This window comes from Phoenix dactylifera, chromosome 8 (assembly GCF_009389715.1).
Source record: "Phoenix dactylifera cultivar Barhee BC4 chromosome 8, palm_55x_up_171113_PBpolish2nd_filt_p, whole genome shotgun sequence".
NCBI classification, from domain to species: domain Eukaryota; kingdom Viridiplantae; phylum Streptophyta; class Magnoliopsida; order Arecales; family Arecaceae; genus Phoenix; species Phoenix dactylifera.
The window spans coordinates 12,108,340-12,134,860 of record NC_052399.1 but is presented as its reverse complement, the minus strand read 5'-3'; the positions used below and the strand labels follow the sequence as shown (position 1 = coordinate 12,134,860).

Genomic DNA, 26,521 nt, shown 5'->3' with positions numbered 1-26,521 from the left:
TTTCTTCCTTTCTTCCTTCTTTCCTTCCTTCCTTTCTTTTCTTCTTGCTTCGTTTCTTCCCTTTTCTTCTTCTTTCTTTCCCTTCTTCTTTTCCTTTCTTTCCTTTTCTTCTTAATTTCCTTTCTTTCCTTTCTTACTTCGTTCATTTCTTCCTTCTTTCCTTTGTACTTCTTTCTTTCCTTTCTTCCTTCATCGCTTTCTCTAATTCTCTCTCTTTCTCTCTTCCTAGGGCCCTTCCTCCATGGATTGGGAGTCTCCAACACTTGTAATTCACGAGACATAGTGGATCCATGGATGTCAAACACAAGACAAAGATGGGGGAGCAGGTATGCCATGCATAGGTGGGTTTCAGGGTCTTGCCCCCTTCTCACTTCTCGTTTTCTCACAGGAATTGGATGGAAAGAACAGGACACCCCTTATCCCACAGGGATCTAAAACCATGCGCCTAAGACTAGGATTCTAAGACTGTTTGAAGATCTAGAGCCTATGATATCAACTGAATTTCAGTTTAGCTAATAAATTGCTTAGTGTATCCATAAATCAAGGTGCATGAAGCCATCAGTGATGCTTCCAAGTTTTACTATTGGAGATTTTCTTCTCTTAACCTAAATTAAAATTTCCTCTCTGTTGATTCTTACTTCTATTTTGCTAATCAAAATTGTTGGACAAATCTACCACCGCTTGTCAAGAAGCCTCTGCATTGCTTGGGGTTAAAGCTTGAGGTTATGAACCTCCTGACCTAGATGTGCATCCTCTTCTGTGTTTTCTTTTTCTTCTCATTTTGTATTGCATTATTTTAGTATCAAAGACCTCATTCGTTTATTCATACAATCGTGGGCATTGCTTCATATGGATCAAGGTTCATCGTCTCGGTACCAGCCCCATACAAGTACCATGCTGATAGAGTGTCGATGCACCTCTTACAAGGTTAGTTCGCTGTACCAAGAATCAGTATGCCCCCATACCAAGTCTCAACTCAATACCAGTATGGTATGATATGCCCAGCACGGGCACTATGCACCAATACAACGAACCTTGATATGGATATTATGGAATAGAAACTGATAGAACAGCCCTTCTACCACAATTATTCATGAATGTGGATCGTGGAAATGTACCTCATACTCAAAAAGTATTTGATCCAATAGACAACTTGGTCTATATTGGACTGTTAAAAAACTTATGATAATATTGAGCTTCAACATGACTAGAAAGCTCTATACATTTCCTTTGTTTCTTATAAGAAGCCACTGGATTTCTCGATGGGTGGTGATTACATAAATAACATAGAGAACACTGCTACATATAATTTATCTCAAAAGATGAAGATAATAATCTGATTTATCATACTGGTAATGCCAATGATGATCTTATAATTCTTGATGTCCACATTCTTTGATTTATGATGTTTCATTGCTTTGTGAGAACCAGCATCTAGACAATTTGAGGGCTCAAAAGAACATCAAACGACTTTTTAAAGAAACAACATGATGTCAGCACAAATTGAATACCAATGACTGCTGAGTTTTAAGAACACAAGATTGTTATCAGCATTCTTCATGAGGAATTAATTGATTGTGATATTAGAAGCATCCTAACATTCTCTACAAGAGATTTCATTATGTGATGCATGTAAATATTTAAACCTTTAGTGGTATATCATTCCATATGATGTTTAGGATACATGAAACCAACATATTTAAATCATTTGACTGTGATAAGCAGATTTGCTGTTTGGATAACTTACTTTTAGTTGAATTTAGACTAGTCATAGTTAAAAACTAGAGGATAAAAGCTTTTATTAGGAATCCTATGAGATTCAGGATTTTTAGAGCATTTCGACAATTTTTGGCTGGTTTGAACAATTACCATTCCCAAGACATAACTTCAAGTACAAATATTCATTTGTTATGGCTTAATACTCATTTTAGAGCTGACTTTAATTCCTACAAATTATAAACTTCAAGTTTTCTCTAGCACGGTCATTATGGTCGCCAAATATTAGACTAAATTTCTTAATAGGGTTAAGGGGGAGTTCAAGTCCATGCAGGAAAAGTTTCCAGTGACTGTTGGGTGAAGTTAAGCATCCTAGGAGGAATTCCTTATTGTGTAACTTGTTGAAAAAACATTTTAATTTGTTTCAGAATTGTTTTAGTGGTTTATATTTAAAGAAAGTCAGACCTACAAACCAAGTAATGCACTTTGCGCAATTTCTGATTTATGAATAAAATTATCTTCTTGTGGGCTTGAAGGTGGATTCCCAACCCAAATGTGGACTTTGTAGTCTCTCTGCTAGCTTTAAAACTTTTAAATTTTATATAAAGAAATCCTGAATTCATCATCTAAAATTGGGAAGAAATGAATAAACTTAAAAAAGGCATGACAGACTGGGGAAAAGTAGTAAGCATCTTGATTTTACACTTAAACGCTACCTTTAAGTAAATGGTGAAAACAAATTCTTACCAGAAGCAAAGTATACATTGAAAACAAACACAAATCAAATTCTAAGAGGAAAGCAAAATGCAACTAAACCTTGAGTTACCAAATAAGATGAAATTAGGAATCAATTTCATGTTGTCCTATCAGTCTCACAGGATATGACCTTGTTAGAACTATCTACTGAGTCCGAAGTAGCTGATCTAGCATCCATGACATGTGAATAAGGCAGCTCTACATTGTCTGATCTCTTTACTGTGAGGGCCTTCCATTTTCCCTGAAAGAAGTAATTTCATCACATACAAACAATATAATAAGATGTCTGGGGTGCAAGATAACTTTCTTATTTTTAGCTACAGCTTCAAGACATTTTGTGATATTAATTTCCAACATGATTTTCGAGCCCTATGTAATTGAGAAACGTATTATAAGTATACTCAAACTTTAAAGCATCATGTATCATGCTCGTATAGATTAATTCTTTTGATCATAGTGTGACTACAAAGCAACAGCATGTGTTGACTAACATAGTTGTAAAGCAATCAAATCATGAACCAAAGGCAAACTTCAATGTGATTGGAGAACCTATAATAAGATCTAGAGTGTTTTCTGTATTTTATAATTAAATAACAGCATTAAACCATTACATAATTCTAATTGGAATATATGATGACATTATGTATTATAAATACTCTTAAATCAGCAATTTAAATCTGATAAATATCACCATAAATATGCATATTTCAACATATTAGTACTTCTCAAATCATAAATCAACATGAAAATAACAGTACCAGCAAAATTTTCACCACATCTTATTTCTAAGTTCGGCGCTTCATATCAAACCTTTGGGAAGGACCTTTGGAGAGGAGAAAGGAAGAAAATGAAGGCATACATAGATGCAATGCATACATGCAATACATCTATGCATCCATAAACCATCCTCATGTGATTGGTGATGAAGAAAATTCAATAGTGGTCCCAGCCCTTTCTATCAGGTGGCTAGATCATAGCCAGTAGTTAACATGAGTAAAAACCCTAGGGCAGCTGGCAAGGACTTGATTGATTTTAGATTCAGGAAATAAGTTGGTTCCAAAATAAATAGTTAAGGCTCAACAGAATAAACAGGCCCAGGAAACCAAAATTACAATTATTTTGCCCACACCTTCAAAGACTAAAACAAGAGATATCATATGCTTGTATCCATACCTTTATATCTGAAAAGCAAGCACGCACATAACAATACAGGAATTAGGTAATATATATAAAAATTATGTCTACTGTATGAATCTATATTACAACAGGTTTATTTGTTTGATATATTTGAAGATTAAAATCAAAATCACCCATCAACATGGTGCATCAGAATAGTAGCACCTACTCTTGTTCTGTCCTTTAGTTAACAATCTTCCATTCACGTCTTTTGAACATGTCAGCTAACTATCATTGTAGATCTATGTAAGAACTAGTTCTCTTTTGCTCCGTGTTCTCCAGTATAAAACCTAAGCAACTTTGATATACTGAAATGATTCATGTAAAGCAAGATTAATTGCTAACCATTGACATTTTAATTATCACAATGTAGCTTCATCATGCTCAAACAAGAAGTTACAGAGTGTTAACTTTCAACCATCAAAGTCTCATAATGCATAACTTAGCCCAAGAATCTATCTCAATGCTACACTCTTAGCCCAACAAGTTACATGACCTTTTCATCATCAGATTTCCCACATATGTACATATACAAACGAATGCATGTCATACTAACAGTATAGACTTATATACCATTTATCACCTGGCAATATACAGTCAAAGATCTCCAACAAAAAAATATACATTACACATTGATATGATTTTGAGTTCTTTCTATTCTTGAATTTTCTCAGTGATGCCAAAATGACTGAAACTAAAGCTGGAAGTACCGAAACTACCAAACCAAAAACTGACATTCAAAATTGATAGAGTTTTCAAACCTTAACATAGAGAGCATCCTTCAACACCATTGTGGGTCTAACCAAATATGCAAAATAAGGAATATTTCAATGCCACACTCATGCTTCTCTAGTGAAGCTTGCATGAGCAGACTAAATGCCAAAACTAAAAGATGAAACAAATGAAGATTGAAGATAATAAAAGACAGCAAACTTGCAAAATCAATAACAAAACAAAATCATGGATAGAAGCTCCAAGGCTATGACTGGCAAACTTTCAAAAATACAGGCTTTGAACAAATTAGGATATACTAGCATATAGCGACAAGTTTATCTCGCTGGAGCTCCCATGAAGGATTTAACATTTGATGAAGATCACCTGATGTCCTAGGGTTTATTATAATATCCTGTTATTTTTTACAGTAGTAATATAAATATAAAAATAACAAGTACTTAATTAATTAATTAAATGTGTTTTGGTTAACTATTTATCAATCTTGGTTTGCGACTAGGCATTAGTTTAACAATTCTAGCTCGTGCTCTGTTGTTACAATTATTGTTAGCTGTGCTTGGTGATCAAGAAGTGACCTTTATGTCCCTATGAGATTCTAATTATATGAGGATACTTGATGCCTTAAAGCTGAGATTTGGTAGGATGCAATTGTGTTAGGATCTAATTAGATAGGTGTGAAACTAGAGAGGAAAAAAATATTGAAGCATGAGATTGCGTCACCACCATGAACTTGGGTTGCAAGTCAAGATTCAGTTGCAACAAAATGTCCTGGTCACAACATGCTTGGATTTCAATAATACGAAAGAATAAATGTATTGGTTGAGTAGTTTCCTGCTACATTAAGATTGTGCTTTTAATATCCATGTGTTAAGTGGTGTGAACTTTAAGATATGTGCTGATCCTGCAGATTCATATACTGCGCTTTAGCCGAGAGATAGGGAAGCTTGCTTTGCATGGGTGACAGACTGTTGAGCGTCAAGAGAGTGTATTGTGGAGACAACTATGAATCTTTGCTAAGATTAAAATTATCATGTTTATATTTTGATATGTTGTAATTTGTAAATGCTTACTAACCTATGAGAGGATAGCTTTTCAGCATTTTGGATAAGTTAAGGCTGTGCACTGATATCTGGATTGAGATCAAATCACACTTTTAAGGTTGTTGGTTTTGGTTGTGATAATGAAGATGACAATGGTAAGTGGTTACACAAAACATACTTGTTTGAATTTAAAGCTAATCTGAAACTATCTATTGTCAGTTATCAATACCTTGAATGTATTAATTTCTGTGAAATCAAATTATGTGTTTTTTGAATGTGTTTTTGGCAATGATAATGCAACTCATTCTTTCAATTACGATTTCATAAAATTACTTACGCTATTCTGAAACTCTTAATTTCAATAAGCTGTATAAAAAGTGTATTTTTTGGCAGACACTTATTTAAAATTTCTAGTCAGTCATATATTAAGTGACCCACCAATAAGGTAAGATACTTGGCATTGTTGTAGGTATAGAGCTTTTTCCTGTAGAGCTTTCGGCAGGAAAGCTTTGCTAATGAACTTTAATAAAAACTACTGTTGTTTGTAGCTACATTCTGAAGTGTGTAGAACTTTAACATCTATTTAGTAACTAAGCAAAAAGTACTTAGTATCAGTAAATGATAATAAATGACATTGCATTATCTAACTATTTATACTATTAAAAATTCTTAATTTATGAATATTCAATTGATATCTTATCTAAATAATATAGTAAATAATATTTTTTATATTATTGCAAATATAACATATTATCATATTACAATTATATTACACTTTAATAACAAGATATTATATTTTTAATATAATATTATAATAGTATTATATTATAATATTAATGGATATAATGATATTATTATATTATTATATTATAGTTATAAAAAATCATATGACATAATATAGTATTTATTATTTACAATATCATATATAAGGCTATGATATTAACTATCAAAACCAAGGTACCGTACCGGCCCGTACCAGCCGTCCGAAGGACCGTACTGGATCAGCTGGGATCCAATACCGGCAGCTTTTCATTGAAAAATCGCCGGTTCGACTGCGTACCGATACGTACCACCGCCGCCCCGGTAGCGCGCTGGACTGGTATGGCGACTTTGATCAAAACCATTACTAAAAGTATTGTAATTATATATTTTTATGTTTAATCTACATAATATATAAATAATAATATTTTATAGATATAAAGTAAAAAAGAATATCATCAGTCAAACAGAAGGTCTTGATCTAGCAGTAATACAACAAAGTAAGCACTCGGCAGGCCCCGTACCAGTCAATTCTGTCACTATTCAGTACGTCGTACGAGGGCCGATTCGACATACCGAGATTGGACACCCCCGTACGTGAACAATATCAACCGATATGAATAGTACACCTACACATGGTATGGTTCTTTGATAAAAGTTTAACTTGTTGCCCAAACAAAATGCATAATGTCCCACATAAAAAAAACACCAACTTAATAATATATAAAAACAATATTTTAAAATAATGTTAAAAGATTCCATCGCATGGAATTAACCTAAGTCTCTTAGGTGACTTTTCCAAAAACAACTCCAAACACATCACAAGTAAAGTTTGGCCCAAAAGCTCCAACTAAAACTTTCCTACAGATCTTGATTGTTATAGGACCAAAGATGTTCAAAATTACCAAAACTCAAAATCACCCAAAAAAGCTTTGGCCCTCCAAGAAGCATTTTGCCCTCAAAAGCAATGCCAAATGGAGCGGTTGGCCCTCTGAAAGCAAAGCCAATGGCAATTTTGCCCTCTGAAAGCAAAGCCAAGTGAGCAATTTTGGCCCTCCAAAAGCAATCCAAGGTCGTGGAACCCAGTACTGGCACCGTACCAATTTCGACGGTACGATCGTACAGCCCACACCGGCTGTTTGCCCAACCGACAGAGAAAGGGCACGCAGACCGTGAGAGAGGAAAAGAGAGAAAAGGGGGAAGAAGGGGCCGGTGAGGTGGCGGAGGCCGCAGGAGCGAGCTGCGATCGCTTCCCTGTTTCACTCTTGCGGCCTCCGTCAGCTTTTCTATTTAAATGAAATAGAGTTCGGCTGCAGCCTAAAAATTTGCGATTTTAAGTCAAGTCGGGCAAACATTTGCCAACTCACTTAAAAATCGCAAAATTTTAAGTCGCGCCAGTTCCCCTATTTCGAACGTCGGCCTTCGCTAGCATCCGCCACCTCCAGCAGCGTCCCTCTCCCTCTCCCTTCCTCCCCGCTCACTCTCTCTTTCCTTCTCCTTCTCCGACCTCGGCAATGGTTTCGTTTCCGTACCAGAACTGTACCGGTAAGCTGCCAGTACGGCTCAGAATGGCCGAAACCGCTCAATTCGCAACAATTCTACCAACCCTGACCAATGCCAAATGGGCCTAAGTGTTTGTCTTCGTTTCTCAATAGAGAAACAATGCAGTCACATGGCAACAATGGGTAAGTCTTGGCCTTCATGATTTTGATAAAGGCATGATGCAGTTACCCTGGCCATCAAGGGTAAGTTGTTAGATATGTGAGCTATTAAAGAATGATCCAGGACCCAGTCATATTTGCTGACATTTGGTACCAATGTATTATTTAAGTCTCGTAGAATTGTATTTGGGGCCTATGATGGAGGACATCGAGTTCCAGCAACAAGGATGAAGTTGTTGTCCTTTATTCCTAGTAACAGAACTGATGCACTTGATCATTGTTGTGTGACATTGAACTGAAAAACTGACTGTGTGATAACTTAATGACTTGTAAGCATATTTATCAGTCTTTCTATATATTGTGTATTATATAATTTTAAAATGAGATTAAACTAATATTGATTACTGAAAATGATATATTAAATTTTGTATCTATTTACTATCTATAAAATACTGCATTTGTATTCCATTGTAATTGTAAAAAGATTCTTTGAAAGAATTGTCATACTTGTTTTATGATATTTCTTTTCCACCAAAGGTATTTTAGACAATGGGTTTTTCTCTGACTATATGAATGTATTACTGCTTACTAGGCTATCTAGCTCACTACTTCTACCCATACTGATGATTAGCTTGGAAGGCTCTTAGCAACTCAAGAAGAATCAGGCATTGATGGTACCTAAGGGTTTCGGTTATAGTTATTTCTTTTAGATTGAATTTCTAGACTTTTCATGGCATAGTTGGATTTTTTTAATGATTTAATATTTATTATTTTTGGTCGAAAACAATTCTTTATTTGGAACTTGCATAGCTGATGTTTATCTTTGTTTACAATATGACAAGGGATTAGCATGGATGGTTAAGTTGCGAGATTTCATAAATTTGGATTCATGGAATTCAATTAATAAAAGAACTTGCTTACCTTCTGGTTGTAGCTTTATAATTATTGATTAAGATCTTGCATATGTTTTGAGGAATTTCAAATCAACATACACCTAATCTACTTGCTGGATTTGAGTCATGACATTTACAGTAATAATAATGGCATTCAATGATGATGGCTTAATAGTTCCACCGGGAATGTATAAGATCTCTAGTTCACATATACATGTAAATTTGAATTTCAGCATTAATTAGATGTAGAAAAAGGGTTAAAACTTTAGAAGGAAATGTATCCTAAACATGAGCAACCTAAAGATTCCTTCATTTTGAAAATAGAAGAATAATGGCATGATAAGGTGACCTTGTTTCCCAGACGGACATTAGATTTGTTTGGAGAACTAACACCGAGTCAGTTTTTCTTTTGTCTCCTTGGTTAAGCTTCATGTTTCCATTGATAAGAATGGGCTAGTGTCCAAATTAATAGTGTTCTATCCATGGTCTGTCGAACCGGTCCGGCCTGAAACTGGTATCCGGACAGCGTGGATGCTGGTTCCAACTGTTTTCAAGCTGGTACCGACCGGTATACATGCATACCGGCTGTGTACCAGTCTCGTACCGGCCCGTACCAGTTGGAACCAGCCGGTTCGCACCGGTACCAATTTTTTTTAACTACAACATGTGCGCTATAGATTTTAAATCACAACGCACGCGTTGTTTCGGGCCACGCGCTCTCTCGGGGCAGAGCGCGGGGCCGTGCGCCCGCGCATGGTCCCCCCCCACGCGTTTCCATGCGCGGCGCGATTCCACGACACGCGGGCCCGATTCCCCGCTCTGGAATCGCCCCCGGGCGCGGGTTCCCCCGCCCACGCAACATAAATGCCATAGAGTGGTATTTAATGCAACTCTGTGGCCTTTTTTTACCCACGTCCACACGCGGATGAGAATCGAAAAAAAAACAAGAAAACCGGTTCGTACCGAGCCGATTCCGGTTCGAACCGCTCTCGAACCGGTCCGATAGGCGACCGGTATGCCTACCGGTACCGGTTCAACATACCTTGGTTCTATCCTTTGCCTTCTATGTCTTCCTAAGAGATTAGACCAAGTATGGTCCATACTTCATCCTACACTACAAGTCATTTGGAATCACTCTCTTTGACATGTTTTCCATTTACTAATGTTCTATAAGAAAACTAAAATACTACTCAGATTGCTAGCAAATCTAATTTTGCATGCATAAAGCTCCTCAAGATTGATTGTCACTTAGTCCAATAATTTTAATTTAATTATTTTGTCACTTAAATGTAGGCTATCATAAACCTCGCTCTCTTTTGGTCTTCCTTCAAAGAAGTCCTCTCCTACCACTACATACTGATATCTACCCACCAAAGTCCTCAAACTTTGATCATAGCGAGTTTGACAGGAGTATTAAGAACATTGAAGTCCATATTATTGCATTATGCAAGTCTATATTGTCATTTGATGAACCAACTTATTAGATGACTACGACTATAGCCAAGGTCTGTAGTACCGGAACCGGCACCCCATGCCGATAAGCCGGTTTTCGTTCTGCTGCATTACTAACAAAGGGAAACCAAAGAGGGAGCAGAGGAGGAGAAGGAGACAGAGGAAAAGTGAGAGAGATGTTGGGAGAGAGAGGGAGAGGGAGGGGACAAGAGAGAGACTGAGAGAGTAAGAGAGAGAGAGAGGGATTTCAAAGCCCCCTGTCCTCCAGCACTACATAACAAGGGTGGAGCCCCTATTCCATTTGGAGAGAGAGGAAAAGAGATAGAGAGCGAGGGAGGGAGAGGGAAAGAGAGGAAAGAGAGGGAGAGAGAAAGGCTGAGAGAGGAAGAGAGGGCTTTTGAGCCCCTCTCCTCTGCTGCTGCTTAATAGGGTGGAGCCCCTGTTTTGAAACAAATAGGAGTTCTCTGGGGAGGTCTTTTTAAACTGAAGTCGGGCAGCGACTATCGACTGGCAATATTTTTTAAATTTTTTAAAATAAAAGTGATTGCCGACTTCACTTAAAACATTTTTGAAAAAAAGGAGATGGAGCACTTATTTTGTTTTGAAACAAGGGCTCTACCCACCACACCAGAGGAGAGGGGCCTCGAAAGCCCTCTCACTCTCACTCTCCTGCGGCGTTTCTCTCGCCCCCCTCCCTCTCCCTCCCTTCCTCTCTCTATCTCTCTATTTCCTCTCTCTCCTTCTCCCTCTTCCCCCCTCCCTTGCTAGATTTCTTGAACCGAGGGGCGGAATCATGCTGATCCGCCCTCAGGTAAGATTTTGAGCAATACAACATTTCTTGCTATAGCTTATTATAATCGTAACTAGTTTCTTTATAACATGTTACCTTGCAAGTGAAGCACCCTTAACAACTTACATAAGTTTTAAAGAACATAGATTAAAAAAAAAAAAGATTTCTTTCTAGTTAACATCTCAAATACAAATGTCAGAAATTATGACTCGGTATCAAATATGAAAGAGATTACTTTCTCTTGAAGGTAAGAAAATAGTCTGAGAAGCTATCTTATAAAATGCAACCTTGCAAAATATATCAAATTCGTCATTCTTTTTTTCAGTTAAGAAGGCTATGAGCACACCTCTATCATATCTCGAAAAACAATGAGCAGTTAGCGCTAAGACCCGCACAGACCGACACCAGAAAGGGAAAAACTCCTGAGCATGAAGACCACATTATTCTTAGAGATTCATAAATGACTCGCATAAATTCCAAAGAAAGATTAAATATTAATATTACAAAGTAGCTGTTTTCACCACAGAACTAACTTATCCAAAAGCATTGTAATAGTGAAGAGAGGGTGTTTATATATATATAACAATCATAACAGAAATTATAACAAGACAGAGTATAAGTAATTGCCCCCCAGTTTAAAGTAGTGAGTTAGTTTCATTAAAAGCGATGACCAAAGACAACCATAATTGAGTCAAGACTGTGAAGACATGAATAATAAGTGACTAAACAGAGATTGGACTGCTCACCCTTGTGTCCAACATGATTCAACATTAATTATATCACACTAATATTTGGCATGCTAGATCTTCGTGCAGGGTATTAAGCGGCAACAGAAAGTAAGGGAGTCCTCTTTCCCAGTAGAAAATCTTATTTCCCATGATGAGAGCCTCTGGGACTTAAAAAGAAAAAATACAACAAGGCTTTGCATGAAGCATAGGCTTCAGAGTGCAGCATGGGGCAGGACTCCTTCAACATTATATAGTAGTAGGAAACAAAATAGAACTAGATTGGTTATTTTTTATTTCATTCAATCATCTTATGTTGCTCATGCTACTGTAGTAATCTATACAAATTCTTATTAGAATTGAACTTAAACATGGAGCTCCTTTTTTCAATCTAGTCTTATCTCATAACATTAACTCTTCTTCCATGTTCCTGTTTTCAAATTATTTATAGAACTGGCATAAAGCAGGTTCAGGATATTGCTTTGCTAAAACTAATCTATACCAGTCATCAAAATCAAGTAGCCAGGCTTAACTAAACTTTACAGAACATGATACCGATTATACTTTCACATGCTGGTGGCATTCTGACCTGCCATTGGCATGGTACATACCATTCCATGTATTCTCCGCCGGTAGTTGGTACTATAGCACTCAACATGCCAAGAACTGGCATTCAACCAGAATTACACCAGCGCGTATGCCAACAAGGGTTCAAACAGTATGTATCATGCCAGACCAACTGGCACATAAATCCAAATGACATGAGGATATCTCCTTCGCATGATGATAACTTTGTACAGTAAAGACTCGTAAAAACTTTACTACAGAAGAAAAAAAGGGACTTGTAAAAGAATTATGTCCATAATGCACATGATGAAGAAAAACTAAATAACTACATCTTTGAATTTGTGAAAATGAATGAGAGGAAATCAGAATTGGGTAGAAATATGTTGATTTAGCATATTTACTAAGATCGACCCTCACTGCTACTAAATTTCATCAGTTTTAGTTAATCAAATATCATTTGACAATTAGACCAATCTGGGAACTGGCATCTTTAACTATCCACATCATAGTTAAATCAATATTACAAAAGGAGTGTCAAAGCTCATTCATGGTTGAACTATTCAAATCAAAAGCATCAGGCAAACCAATTTAATGCTTACATCAAACTAATTTCTTGCTTACACTATTTCTATCTTCATTACTATAAAACAATGAATTAAAAAAGAATCTTACTAAAAATATGACTTCCTAACAGTCATACTAAGCACATCATTTCACAGACAGCTTCTACTAGTTAATTCTAAAAGACATGTCAATGAAATACCAAATTAATAAGGCAGGAGTTACATTCTTTATCCACACTAGATAAAAAAGTTAATATTTTATAACTGAGACATTAGGATATAAATAGGTCAAGTCAAGATGGTTGAGCTCAATCATAATTTTCGTATACTAGAGTCTAAATGCCAAGCATCTTTTTCACTGAGGTGCAAATGTCTGGCCTTGCACGGAACTATTATATATTTTCAAACAATAATTTAGCATATGCACAAGTAGGAAGGCATATATGGATACTATGCATGAGTAATTATTTGATAACCATGGTCTCAATAGATGGCCATTATAACACTAATACGACTGTGGCAATGGTTCTAGAACATCATCATCCTGCATTAGAATACAGAAACTGCTTCAAAAAATGACAATTTATATGCATTATGGCCTTTAGGCAATAGTACTGGTGGTAGTGGTTGTTTTAAAATATTATCATATGATATTATTCTTTGGATAAAATATATATATAAACCACTATCTACAGTTATAAGCCACCTTAACAACCAACAATAGTCATTTAAAACATTAGTTTCATTTTTCAGATAAGTTTTCAAATTCAGCGTTGCCTTAGCAATGTTCTTTATAATGCTATAAAAGCCTGCATGATATTCAGGAACTATTCAAGCCATAAGAGAGTTAATAAACATCTCAATTATCCTAATTAACATAGCAACCCCTCGGATTTGAATAGCATTGATATAATGGCTGAACACCTGCACCCTTTATTGCCATCAACTCTACTATGTCCATGTGTCAACTAAGAGGATGTTAAGGGCATTGCTTTAGGTGCCTGAGTTTACCATTGCTTCCCTTTATACTAGTGAACATGTCAAGTCCATAATGTCTTGCTAACAAATCAAAGAATATCATTATGCATATTGTAATTTATTTTTTTATCTTACCCTTAGACACAAAGCATAGACAACAACATACGTGGTCAACCTTCAAACTACTAAGTAGATTAACTTTATTCCCTCTATTTACGACTTTAGAAAGGACCTTATAATTTTTATTTATATAATAAAATGGATGTATGTACCATAATTTTCATCCATTCCCAACCATCTCATGAATATCGGGAAAGTAAAAAAAAAAAAAAAAGTCTGACTGAGGTAAGCTGGCTATTACATTCAATGGAAGCTTTCCTCTACCACAAAAGAAATTATAGGATAAGGTTCAGAGGACATATTCAAGGGTAGAAAATCACAATGGAGTAGGGGATAACCCCGTACAAGATCATTACAGACTGCTAAAGAATAACAGGGAAACTGAGAATGGTTAGATTTTTATTATCTCTTTGCAATTTATCTTGCTGAAATATATAAGAATGGAAAGCAGCATGTCATTGAGTTTCATACTAGACTAATGCCAACAATGAAGTTGTAAAGTGTGCAAGTTGTAGACAAGGATGTCCTTCCTTCCTTGTATTTTGTCTACAATTATATGACAAGTGAAGCAAACAGAATTACTAAAGCTGACGATGCTGGATCAGCCAAATGATCAGCATTAGCTGAAGAATTTGAGCTGCAAATGGAGTAAAGTCCATTGCAAGACACAATCATCTGGAGGACCAAAAATAACTCTTGCAAAGAAATAGAGAGTAAATTGCAGTCACCGTGAAAAGTTGAAGGCTCTTATCAGAACAAGTGAAGCCACACTAGATAGACATGTTGGGAATCAGGCCTCACATAATCCCTGATTACTTGAGGCACCCATTTCCAGATGTAGCTTCCTCTAGCAAAAGCAATTAATTACATGTTCAACCAACCATAATACTATAACTGATTTTTGAACCCCTTTTTTTTCTTTTCTTTTTTTTTTTTTTTGCGGGGGCAGGGCGCGGTGGGACAGAGGTGGAGGAGGCCACTGTCCAGGCACTGGATCTCTCTCTCAAAGCTTTATTTGAGGATCAACCTGGAGGAGGAGGACACTGTCCAGGAACTGGAGCTCTCTCTCAAAGCTTTATTTGAGGATCAACCTGGAGGGAAAAGTGGGGGGTGGGTGGGTGGAAGGGGAAAAAAAGAGAAAAAAGAAAGAAAGAATTCTTTCTTTTCTCAGAACTCTCAGCCAACCATTCTCAGTCCCTACCTCAGAATTCTTGGATCAAAGCTTCACGGGCTTCTGACTATAAAAGTAGAAAGAAAGAGGTTTTTTCCTATATTATCTTTATTTCTGGTGGGGTAAAGTTAGCTAGGTCTTATCAGCTCACCTCCAAGCTTTCCTCATCTCTGTCTATTGATTCATTTCCTGGTAATTCATTCCGAGCATGTAAATTTAGCAGTTGAACGATCACTGGAGACATTTTTCCTTCACATTGTATTTTTCTGCACCTCGAATCAAAGATGCTGCGTTTGCGAGTTCAATAATCGCATAGTCTGCGCTCAGGTTTGCCATGAAACATTCACCTTCCGTGTTTACATTGATGAAAAATCCATGGCACGGCCTCGTAAGATCAATAAATTTGAAATCCAAAAAAGAAAAAGAAAGAAAAAGACACAACCCAGGAGACTTCTAACATAGAAAAAAAAAATCTAAATAGAAAGAGAAAGAAAGCAATGAAGAAAGAGTTATGATAACGAATGACCTCACAATACCCAAACAAAATAAAGGCAAGCAATAAAGAAAGAAGACGCATATAAGATAGACGAAGACGAGATATAATAGACATGAAAGGTATCAAGAATTCGAAGGAGTAACCTGCGACGCCGGAGAGTTGGGATGGCTCTGGTAAGCGGAGTGCCCCATAAGACGCAACACTGCACCTGCGAGCACATCATCGCCGCCGTCTGAGAAGCCTTCGATCCGGCTTTCGCGGTATCCGGATCGATCTCACGCACACGCACTGTTTTTTTAACTGCGAAGTCCAAACCAGACTCCTTTGAACGGACCAATCCTATGGAGGATCCAAAGCGGGCGGGCGTGGGACCGGCGAGCAGGACCGAGTAGGACGGGAAGAAGGCGTTGAAAGGGGGAAAATCTACAGCGACCGGAGCCAGCAGGGGCGTTTGATAAAGTGCGACATCCGGTGAGACACCAGCTGTATCGTTGCCTCGATCGGTCAGCGACGTCTCGAGCTTCCACTTGGTTTGTGTAGGGGGGTTCTATATACACCCCCCTATTGCTAAGGACACCCCCCAAAAACCAAAAAAAAAAAACCCAAACTAACCTTTAGTGTAATTACCATATTGCCCTTGAAATTTTCTCAGTACACCCCCCTTCCTCCTCCTCCGTTTCGTTTTGAAAAGAAAAAAAAAAAAAACACCCCTCAAACCCCCCTTAAACCCTCGATCCATTTACATCGTTTAGGCGATCTTTGAAGGAGATTTAAGCCCCATTCGAAGCATGGACAAGCAACTAGTGATTTGGGACGAAGAATCGGCCGCAAAGGTACGTGTTCCACCTTGTTTCGAAATTTTTTTTTTTTCACGGTTCGTGCTCCGTTCGGCACTGGATCGCCGAACAAAAGGCTTCTGTTCGGCTGAACAATGCCGAACAGAAGGTTCAGCCGAACAGAAGCCTTCTGTTCGGCAACCCTCAACCGAACAGAAGCCTTCTGTTCGGCTGCACAGTGCCGAACAGAAGACTTTTGTCCGGCACTGTTCAGCCGAACAGAAGGGTTCTGTCCGGCTCTGTGCAGCCGAACAGAAGCCTTCTGTTCGGCACTGTGCAGCCGAACAGAAGGCTTCTGGTGCCAAATCGCGTACCGTGCTGAATTTTGTGCCGAACAGATCCTCTGATTCATTAATTCTTGGTGATAAATTATTTTATATGTAGGGCTATGCTACAATCGAATCGAGTATAATTGGATCAGAATTTGTACTGGATTACACAAGCGAATTTACAACTTACGAGGTATTATAATGTATTGTGCAATTTTGTATTAGTTTAGCGAGCTATTTTTACAACTGTGTACTTACATAAATTGTTTAATGTATAGATCTTCAAGAGTAGAGAGGACTTGTGTAATTGGTGTCGTGAAGCTGGGAGGCGAAGATATCGCTATACCATCTCTCGTTGCAACAATGTCTGACCTTCCTACCTCTCCGTTCTGTGCCAGTACCTCTTCTATCCCGCAAAGATATCGCTATCGGATTCGTAAATGGAAATCATTTTGTTGAGGTACTACGTTCACAACACTTGCGAATATTTAATTTGCTTATTTAATTTTGCTTATTTATAATTTTGTAGCTATTAATATTTTCTTATGTCTAATTTTGAAGGTGTTCTTGTTGCCGGGACATCCCGTTCCGCCAGTAGCGACCAACTGGCGAAAATATCATCTTCCTTGTGCTACCGGATGGGAAAATTCATATGAAGCCCGGATTCAACAGTTCAAAGAGAGCATCTTACCTAATGTTATAATTAGCGAGACAGTAGAGTTAGATTGATTGTTTATATATGTACAATTTTTGAAAGTTGTAAATTTTTTTGGGCTCTTAGAGTCATGTACTGTGAAACTCCATCATCAATATAAATCAAAAAATATCTGTCTTCGCATTGTTAGATTGATTGTTATGTGCACTGTTATATTTGTGTAAAATAGAACGGGCCAGGCTTTACAAAGATTACACGTAAATGTACCAAAAATATATATTTTTCATTAATATCAACAGTTTCAAATTACACAAAAAAAAAAAGTCGAAGCTACATAATCAAAATAAAGGCTCCATCATCAATCCCTATGACGCCGTCGTCGACGCGTGTACTGCTGTACGTCCGAATGAGAGGGTGCTGGATCCGAATGAGAGGGTGCTGTACTCGGGCCAGGCTCATCACCCAGAAGTAACTGATGCATCTGACAAATAGCATGAAATAGGTGCCCGGCACCTAGTGACGTAGCCTCTGCGGGACCCATCCGTACAATGTCGGTACTGATACCGAGTGCATCTGCAATACGCCGCCGGTGCATGTCAGCATCATCATGACCTCCCCTAGCTCCAGAATGAGTACTCGAGCGCAGATGAGGAGGCTGAACTGCAACGTGCGTGATACGGAGATACCACTCCATGTATCCCGGTACGCTGTCTGATGGCCGGGTAACTGGGTGGCTCCTGCTCGCCTGGCTCAGCACGTGGTCCTCCCACCGCTCCCAAAGCTGATCCATATAGGAGTAATGTATCCGGTACGAGCCTGCTGTGGAACCTCTGTTGGCTCGCGTAGGGGCTAGTGGCGCTCGAGGGATGGTCTGAATACGACCAAACTGTCTAAGAACCCTTTCTGGATGATAGGATTCTACGATATCAAGGCACTTGATGGAGCCACTAAAAAATGCGATATCAACATATGGGCGATCTCCCCGAAGCCGATGATGGGGATCCCAAATAACCTGCAAAACAAAAGGTCCATTTCAGTTTTATACTATATCGCATATTAAAAGTACTGACAAACACAAGCAAATGGTAATATGATACGTACCTCATCGATGCTCAAAAGGTCCAATGACTCACGTAGAACCACTAAATGGTCCATCGTGGTACGGGATGGAGTACCGGGCATCCAGCGGTGCACGCGGGGACTGGCATCAGTATACTCAAGCGACGGGTGAGGACTGAGTGCTGGAAAATGCTCATAAATTCATGCCTGCAGAAGCGTCATATAACCACTGATCTGTCTCACTGATGACCTCGACGCAATCCCCAACTGCCGATACAAATATGCTAAGGCAGCTGTACCCCAGGCATATGTGCTCACCCTATCCAGATCCCGCAGTAAACACAGATACGCTATAGGCACCCTGGTCCCACTCTTATCAGCAAAGAGTGTGCAGCCTAACAAAAATAACAAATAGGCTCGTGCTGCACACTCTATCCTCTGCTGGCTGTCTCTATCAGATACAGAGTGAAACTGAGTCCTCAGCCACTCCATCCTCACAGACTGACCGCGCGATGACAGTACCTCCTGACGCGCGTCTCCAGCTGACACCCCCAACAACTCCACAAGTAGCTCCTCAGCATCCCGATCACTCATTCTCTCAGGAGAAACTGCTACTGAGGCACCTGCGACAGGAATCCCTAAAATGGCGGATACATCATCCAACGTGCAGATAGTGATCTCGCCAAATGGTATATGGAAGGTGTTCGTCTCGGGCTGCCATCTCTCTACGAAGCCCGAAATCAGAATCTTATCGGTGAATCGATAAGAGCACTGTACTAACTCTATGAGGCCCGACTGCCTCAATAGTGCTTTGAACCTGGTATTTGGTTGGTTTGAAGACCACCACTTCCATTCACCAACCTTGGCAGTATGGTTCATGCACTTTAGTGGAGCCCGTTCCTGTAATATAAATGTATAATTACTACTACTTTATAAAACATCAATAAACAAAATATAATGCTATAACAAATAAACAATACCTGTTGCCTCCAGATGGAAGCTGCTATATGCGTCCTGAAACTGATCAGGACGGACTCATCCTCTGGACCTCCTGGACATGGTCCAACGGACTCATCGTCTTCGCCCCTAGCGGGCATATCATCATGCTCTGACTCAGGAGAGGGCGATGGCATATGAGCAGGCTCGGGAGAAGCAATCCTAGCACGACGTCTCCTAGCTGACGCCGTAGGTCTAACTCTGGAGGGACCGGGATCCATGTCTGAAAATATAGAAATTCAATGTTAGGCTATATCAAAGAAAATAATTCAATTGCATACATAAATGATAAATGATAAAACAAGCCAAAAAAGAAACAAGTTACTTCTTGGAATCTACATGATTGGGTTTTGTGATAAATAATTCAATGTTACTTCAATTGCATACATAAATGATAATTCAAAAGGTATACGACTCGTAAACTCAAGACATAACTCAATAATAGACTTTACCTAAAACTATGCCGCAGTTCTTAGTTTTTGTTTTTAGTTTTTGTTCGTTAACTAATGTTGTGGTTTTATTATTTGATAGAGCATTTGATATGAGATAATCATTCCAAGATCAAGAATGACATCGATGAAGGTAACAAGATCATCATATTTGGATGCACCATGTTAATGCTATATGATAATGATTCTAAATTATCCCTACTTCTCAAATTACTATCTAATCTAGTAATAAAAAACTTGTCCTTGATGTTGGGTATCCAATTCACCCTAAGGACGTGATCTAGGCTAAATTTGGGAATAAAAATAATCCTTAGTCTAGCAACAGAAAAAAAAAAAATTTGGATTCGGCCCCATGGGGACCAAGATACATTGGGTCGGCCCCATGGGGCCGAACCAATGTATTTTGGTCGGCCCCATGGGGCCGACCCAATTGCAGCGGGTCGGCCCCATGGGGCCGAACCGAAGGCACTGGTTCAAAGAACCAGTGCCGAACGATTTGGGGAGGCGGGGGGGGGGGAGCTACCTCGAGGTGGTCGTGGAGGCGCCGGCGAGGTGCTCGTTGCTCGGGAGATGGCCGGGAGGTGGTTCCGGGAGAAGCCGACGAGGTGGTCGGAGATCGGGAGAATGCCGGCAACGAGAGGGAGAAGGGGAACGGGGGGGTTTTGGGCGTTGGCGAGGTGCTTTGGGCGGAACAGTTCAAAGGGAGACGGAGGGGTTTGGCCGCCGGTGAGGTGCTTGAGGCGAGGTTTTTTGGGCGGAAGGGAGAAGCCGGCGGGTTGTTTTGGAGGGGAAGAGCGGGGTGGGGGGGGGTTTGGGGGTTGTAGAGAGCAAGTTAGGGTGAGGGGCGTGGGGAGGGTGGGGGGTAATTTAGGAATTTTTAATTTTTTAGGGTGTCCTTAGCAAGATGGGGGGGTGTAGAGAGTATTTAATTTTTTTTAATTTTTGGGGGGTGTCCTGAGCAATAGGGGGGGTGTATATAGAACCACCCTTTGTGTAGCACCTTGAGTATTCTAGTCTTTGGGAACCCCCACCCGCTTCTTAAATTTACTTTGGTGGCATTGACGACAGAGATAAAAGTAGAGTAAATCAGGAATTCAGACTTATTACGGTCCGGGGCGAACTGTGAGAACTATGCAGGTGTGTGTTTAATCCCACATCGATTATTCGCTGGATAAATCTTGAGTACTTATACAGGATCAAAAAACTCAGATAATACCTTCCGGCTAGCTATTTTGGGTGAGGTCTTGGGTTGTTACAAATGGTATCAGAGCGGACCTGGCCCATAACCATGTGGACTAGGAAACACTGCAGCAACGAATCCGTTAGGGCTGACCACAGGCCAATCGTGGTGTTTATGATTAGAATTAAATAGATTTGAACCCTAGTCTGACGAGGATGTATCAGAGCGAACCCGATCCATTAATCTATTGTGGACTAGGGGAACACTGCAGCACGGATCCATTGGGCTTAAACTATGAGCCGATCGTGGTGTTTATGATTAGATTTAAAATGAATTTGAACAGGGAGTATGTGAAGATCCGTGCGAGCTTGTGTTTAGTCCCGCATTGATTATTCGCTGGGTAGATCTTGATCAGTACTTATATAGGATCAAGGAACCTAGATAATATCTTCCGATTAGCCATTTTGGATGAGGTTTTGGGTTGTTATTATATTATAAACAAGCTGTTTCTTTCTCCAAAAATTGTGACACCCATGCCGTGTACTCCCTGAGGAGAATGCTCCAGCACTTTAGTTATCATTTTTATTCTTGACTTGAGTAAATACTTGTCTTTCCCCTTTAGAGATTCTCAACTTTTCTTTATTCAAGTTGATGAAGCTATTATTTTATTTTTCCACATTATGAGTGAAAGCCATATGGTAAGCATATGAATTATCAACATATTTTATGTTTATTTTACGTTTAAATAGCATTATTTCTGTGTTAAAAAAATACAATAATAAATTTAAGAATACTTATTTGCACTTTGCAAACACAAGTTATACATATCATGGCATAGATGTTCACCCATCGAGTTCCCGTATATCAGCATCTCCTTGCTTTCCCCCTCCTTGCAACACCACATGCTTCTCCATTTCGACTTAAGTTCTGATTCTCTCTAGTTTGGGCTATGAACGCTAAAGTTCCGATCTTCCAATCATGTCTATCGATACTATTAGAATACAAGGTAGTGATTGGATCCTGACCGACTATTTTGGACTGTTTAGAACCTGCACTTTCTCAAAAGAGACAGGAACAAGGAACCTTAGGGGTAGCAAATATTCTCTACCACTGGCTCTCGATCAACTTCATGCCGACAAATCTCCCAAAAACTTTGGATTATGCTTGATTCCTTTCTTTCAATTCATTTCATTTTTTTTTCTTGTATCTAGACAGTTCAGAGGCCTTCTGACATTCCAAAACAAGGCTACTCTTATATTTTCTAAAGGGTAGTCATGGATCCAAATCTAATGATCCCTGTGAATGAGGCATTGTGATGACATGATTTACTGGACTACTCACTCAAATCCAGAGCTCATTTCTTTCTTTTTTCAGAAAAAATAAGTTAAGTTGGCCTAACTCAATATGGTAAAATCAAGAAGGGATGAGAAAGCAATAAAATGGAGGAAATAAATAGAAAAACAAAAAGACAATATGCGAAAACTAAGCTCTAACGTCCATGGCAAGCATCCTGCAGAGGATACCTGTAAATTAAGCTTCCTTCTGTTATGACCCTGGAAAGTATATGCAAAAGCAAAGTTTGCATTGACATTAAGATTCTTGCATTACCACTAGTGAGGGGTAAGATGTTTATTATATATAAACTGCTTCTGAGCTAGCGAATACATTATATTCTCTGAAATAATTTGGGTTCTCTGAGAAAGACAACAAAGGTCAATATCCATTGATCCATCTCTTCATCACCTGAAATAGAGGATAGATCACTTGTTGTATAGGGACCAAAATGACAACTTTCACGATTAACGGCATCTGTTTTCAATCGGCCCCGCCAAATAATAGTTGGTAGATAATAAACTGTAGGAGTAGCTTAAAAGCATAACGGCAATTTGGTGGCATCGGCAACGTAAAATTACGAAGTTTATATTGCGGATGCTTATAAGAGCGGTACTATGTATTAAAAAGCGGTCAATTATTATTCTTTTTTTTATAGTGGACAGAAGTTTCAAATATTAAAGATGATGTTTACTAACTGTTGGCCAGCAAGAGCTTTGATATCACCACCTATAAAACATCATATATCATGTTTTAAATCTTTGATGCAATCCCCTCCAATGGAATTACCACAATCCGCCAATCATTATGTGGCCTTTCTTCACTATATTTTCTTTTCCAAGAGTGGCCGCTCCACCTGCAGCTGGATCAGGCAGGTACCTCCTACAAGGAACACTCTCTTGGAGTGGTTCTTTACCATAATAATGAAAACAATAGCCATTTTTTTGTCCAGACCAGTATTAACCTGAATTTATTTGGTAAGAAAATAATAGACGTTATGACAGATATTTCATCCACTATAAATAAATAACGTGCATTAAATAAAAGCAAACAACATTATTGATTATGTCACCCTTTGTCATATATATGCAATACTCCACTACAAAAGAAGGGAAGAACTCCCGACGCTTTTTTGTCTCTACCGACGCTTATAAGCGTCGGCGAATTTCCAGCCCATGCTTCGCAAAGCGTGGGTCAAACGTCGGGCAGGTGGGCGTGGGTCCGGTTTTTGCCGACGCTTTCTCTTAGCGTCGGCAAAAACAGGACTTTCCCGACGCTAATGAAAGCGTCGGGAAAATACTCAACACCGACGCTTATATAAGCGTCGGCGTTAGCAACCTGTTTTTTTAAAAAAAAAATAAAACAGAAAGAGGGGAACCAGGCCATGGCCGCCATGGACGACGGCGAAACCCTTCCTCGTATAGCCCTGGCAAAATCTTCCGCCATGGACGACGGCATGGGCGACATGGGACATCATGGTATGGCGCCCATGGGCGATATGGGACAAGGCATGGGCGACATGGGACACGGGATGGACGACATGCACATGACTTTCTCCTGGGGCAAGAACGCCCAGATCCTCTTCTCCGGTTGGCCGGGCGATAGGGGCGGCATATACGCCCTTGCGCTCATCGTCGTCTTCGTTCTCGCAGTCCTCCTCGAGTGGTTCAACTACAGCCGGGTGATCAGCCCTCGATGGAGCCGTGTGGTGGCTGGGCTGGTTCAGACGGCGATCCGGAGGAGCCCTCGAGTGCCCCTGCTTCGAAGCCCAGGCGGCGGCGGATTAAAAGAAATTAGGGGAGAACGGGTGGGGTCTCCGGTGTGGGATTAAAGAAGAACGGCGGATGGTGGGGTGGGCGGATGGAGCGGCAGAAAAAGGAGGGATCGGGGGAGCGGCTGGGTGAAGAAGGAGGGACCTCCGACGACGCTTTAAAACGTCGTCGTCTCTAAGATCGGGGGAGCGGCTGGGTGAAGGAGGGATCGGGGGAGTTGGGCCCCTTTTGGCCTGCGACGACGCTTTAAAGCGTCGTCGTATCTAAATTTCACCCGACGCTAAAACAAAGCGTCGTCGAGTTTCGACTCTGCTCGGTTTTCGCCGACGCTTTTTGATAGCGTCGGCGGGGAAGAGTCGGCAAAACCATAATTTTTTGTAGTGCTCTTAACTTTTATGAAGATTTGAATTCAAAAAATATTATATTTTTCTGACAAACAGTGAATATATTACATATCATCTAGCCACTATTTCTCTTATTATAAGGGCTGTTATATTAACAAAAAATAATAATTAAATAATTGCCATTGTAGAGGAGTCCATTATGTATACATAATGTAATATGAGGCATCAGATACTAGTTGCTGGGGACTGCCTGCTGTTCTTCTAAATTTTGAGCTTTTGGCCATAGCTTTATTGAAGGTTTATATATCATGCTAATTTTTGACATGGGTTTCTGTGACTGACTATTGAGAAGGTAAATGACCGAGCAACCGAACTGACGTGGGCATTTCTGAGGACAGCGATTGCAAGTTTGGAGGATAGGTATGATATTAGATCCGGCGTGCTTGGTTTCAGATACAGTTGGAATCCTTGGCTCAGCAACAGAAAAAAAAGGGGAGGATAAGAAGTCACTGGCCAATGCTGATGCCCACCAAAACTTTTGTTTCCAGATGTTGATGTGAATTGGTCCCTGTGTTCTGCTGTACAAATCATAACTTGGTCTACGTCCACTTGTATAGTATATGCTTCAAATCTTTCTAGTGTTTTCTTCACTCACTTTCAGCAACTTTGCATCTTCTTATCACTAAATAGTGGCCACATTTTCCCAAGGATAAGTTTGGACTAAGAAAAATATGTGTCACACTCCAAACCATACGAGCTAAGATTTGTCTGTTCAGCTCTTCGGATGGCACTCCATCTTGCCGGAGAATCTTAAACAAACATAAGAGCCGTTACCCCCACTTTTTTTCACGTAAAACAAGGCTCCAAGGCAATTTCATTTGGCTAACAAGAATATTTATGTACAATCTGGATAGGCCTAAGCTTGTTCAAAATTCTAGAGTTCAACAAAATCTTAAAAATCAATCATTAAGCCACTCATGCTTCCATTTCTGTGCATCATAACACATCATGAGTTTTAATCTCATTGGATTTCTTACATCATTTTCTTAAAATGCTTCTGAATGTAGTAATCTCAATCCTGGTCTCATTCGGCCATTGAAATTCTTCTGCTACCCACTCATCATCCATGTCATGCTTTCAGTTTTAGTGCTCTGATCCCATCATCAAAAACTCCCGTTACAACTGGGCTGAGGAAATCCCTCACCCCCAACACCACACATACCCCCCCCCCCTCCTTCTTTTCCCAAACATGTTCTTATCTTCGGAAAGCATGCAAAAAATAAAGCATATATGATGGATTAAAATAATCCCATGATGAAATTAGAAGTTCAGAAGGATCAACGTAAACTTAAACTGGATATATATGTAACACGTACGTAGTTGCATTGCATGAACTTGAAATCTTCATATCCTTGTCTATATGAAAAATTTATATATCCTGCTCTCGTAATTCCAATCTATGTCTTCTTCTCAAACTCAAACCAATTTCATGAAGAAAACGTCCCTTAGCCAAAAACAGCGTCATATTAGGAATAAGATTTGCTTCCCGTCTCTTAACAGCTTCAGATTCACCCATGCTTGAAGTCACAGCTTTCTTTCTTTATGAAACGTGAAAGAAAGTTCATTGATTTCCCTTTCTCCTGTGACATGCGGAATCAAAACCCCACGTCCAACTCCTTCCCTCTCTAACACCTGGACAAGTGTAGGAACTTTTATTTCTCAAACATGCTGCCAGGTTTTTGGATTTCTCTACCATTTCGATTCAATTTTTTTCATTTTCATTCTAGATATATTATAATTTAATATTGTTATTGCTATATGATATTTATTTTGAATTCTTTATTTTTGTTTGAAAAGTTCAACTATTAAAGCTTTGTATTTGAACTTGTTAATTAAAACATGTAGCTCCATATTGGAAGATTCAATGCAATATAAGTTGTATAATACTTCCTTAACTAGTAGATCTAGTTGGATATGTGGGCCTTTGGGCCGTTCTTGGATGCGCTTTGTGCAATCGACATCTATATAAAAGTC

General features: G+C 39.2%; 2 protein-coding genes across 3 annotated transcripts in view; one reads left to right on the top strand and one right to left on the bottom strand.

Annotated features, from left to right (window-relative positions):
* The window catches only part of LOC103720510 (putative ion channel POLLUX-like 2), an 85,074-nt gene extending 68,973 nt beyond the window's left edge, over window positions 1-16,101 (bottom strand). Inside the window, exons 1-3 of one of the 2 annotated variants that reach the window (XM_039128947.1) lie at window positions 15,739-16,101; window positions 11,322-11,397; window positions 2,603-2,712 (exon numbers count right to left, since the gene is read on the bottom strand). In XM_039128947.1, coding sequence (XP_038984875.1) covers window positions 2,603-2,712; window positions 11,322-11,397; window positions 15,739-15,786 — 234 coding nt within the window. In that variant the 5' untranslated portion in view covers window positions 15,787-16,101. The remainder of the gene's footprint in view (window positions 1-2,602; window positions 2,713-11,321; window positions 11,398-15,738) is intronic. The other variant, XM_008810241.3, reaches the window with a different exon arrangement.
* A 7,654-nt stretch (window positions 16,102-23,755) lies between these two features.
* LOC120111713 (copper transporter 6-like) lies at window positions 23,756-24,202 on the top strand. The gene has a single exon (XM_039129573.1). It carries the CDS (start codon window positions 23,756-23,758, stop codon window positions 24,200-24,202), a length of 447 nt encoding a protein of 148 aa, XP_038985501.1.
* The last annotated feature ends 2,319 nt before the right edge of the window (window positions 24,203-26,521 follow it).

Excerpts from the sequence above, each read along its gene's own strand:
- LOC120111713 (XM_039129573.1), top strand. The coding sequence starts at position 23,756 with ATGGCCGCCATGGACGACGGCGAAACCCTTCCTCGTATAGCCCTGGCA.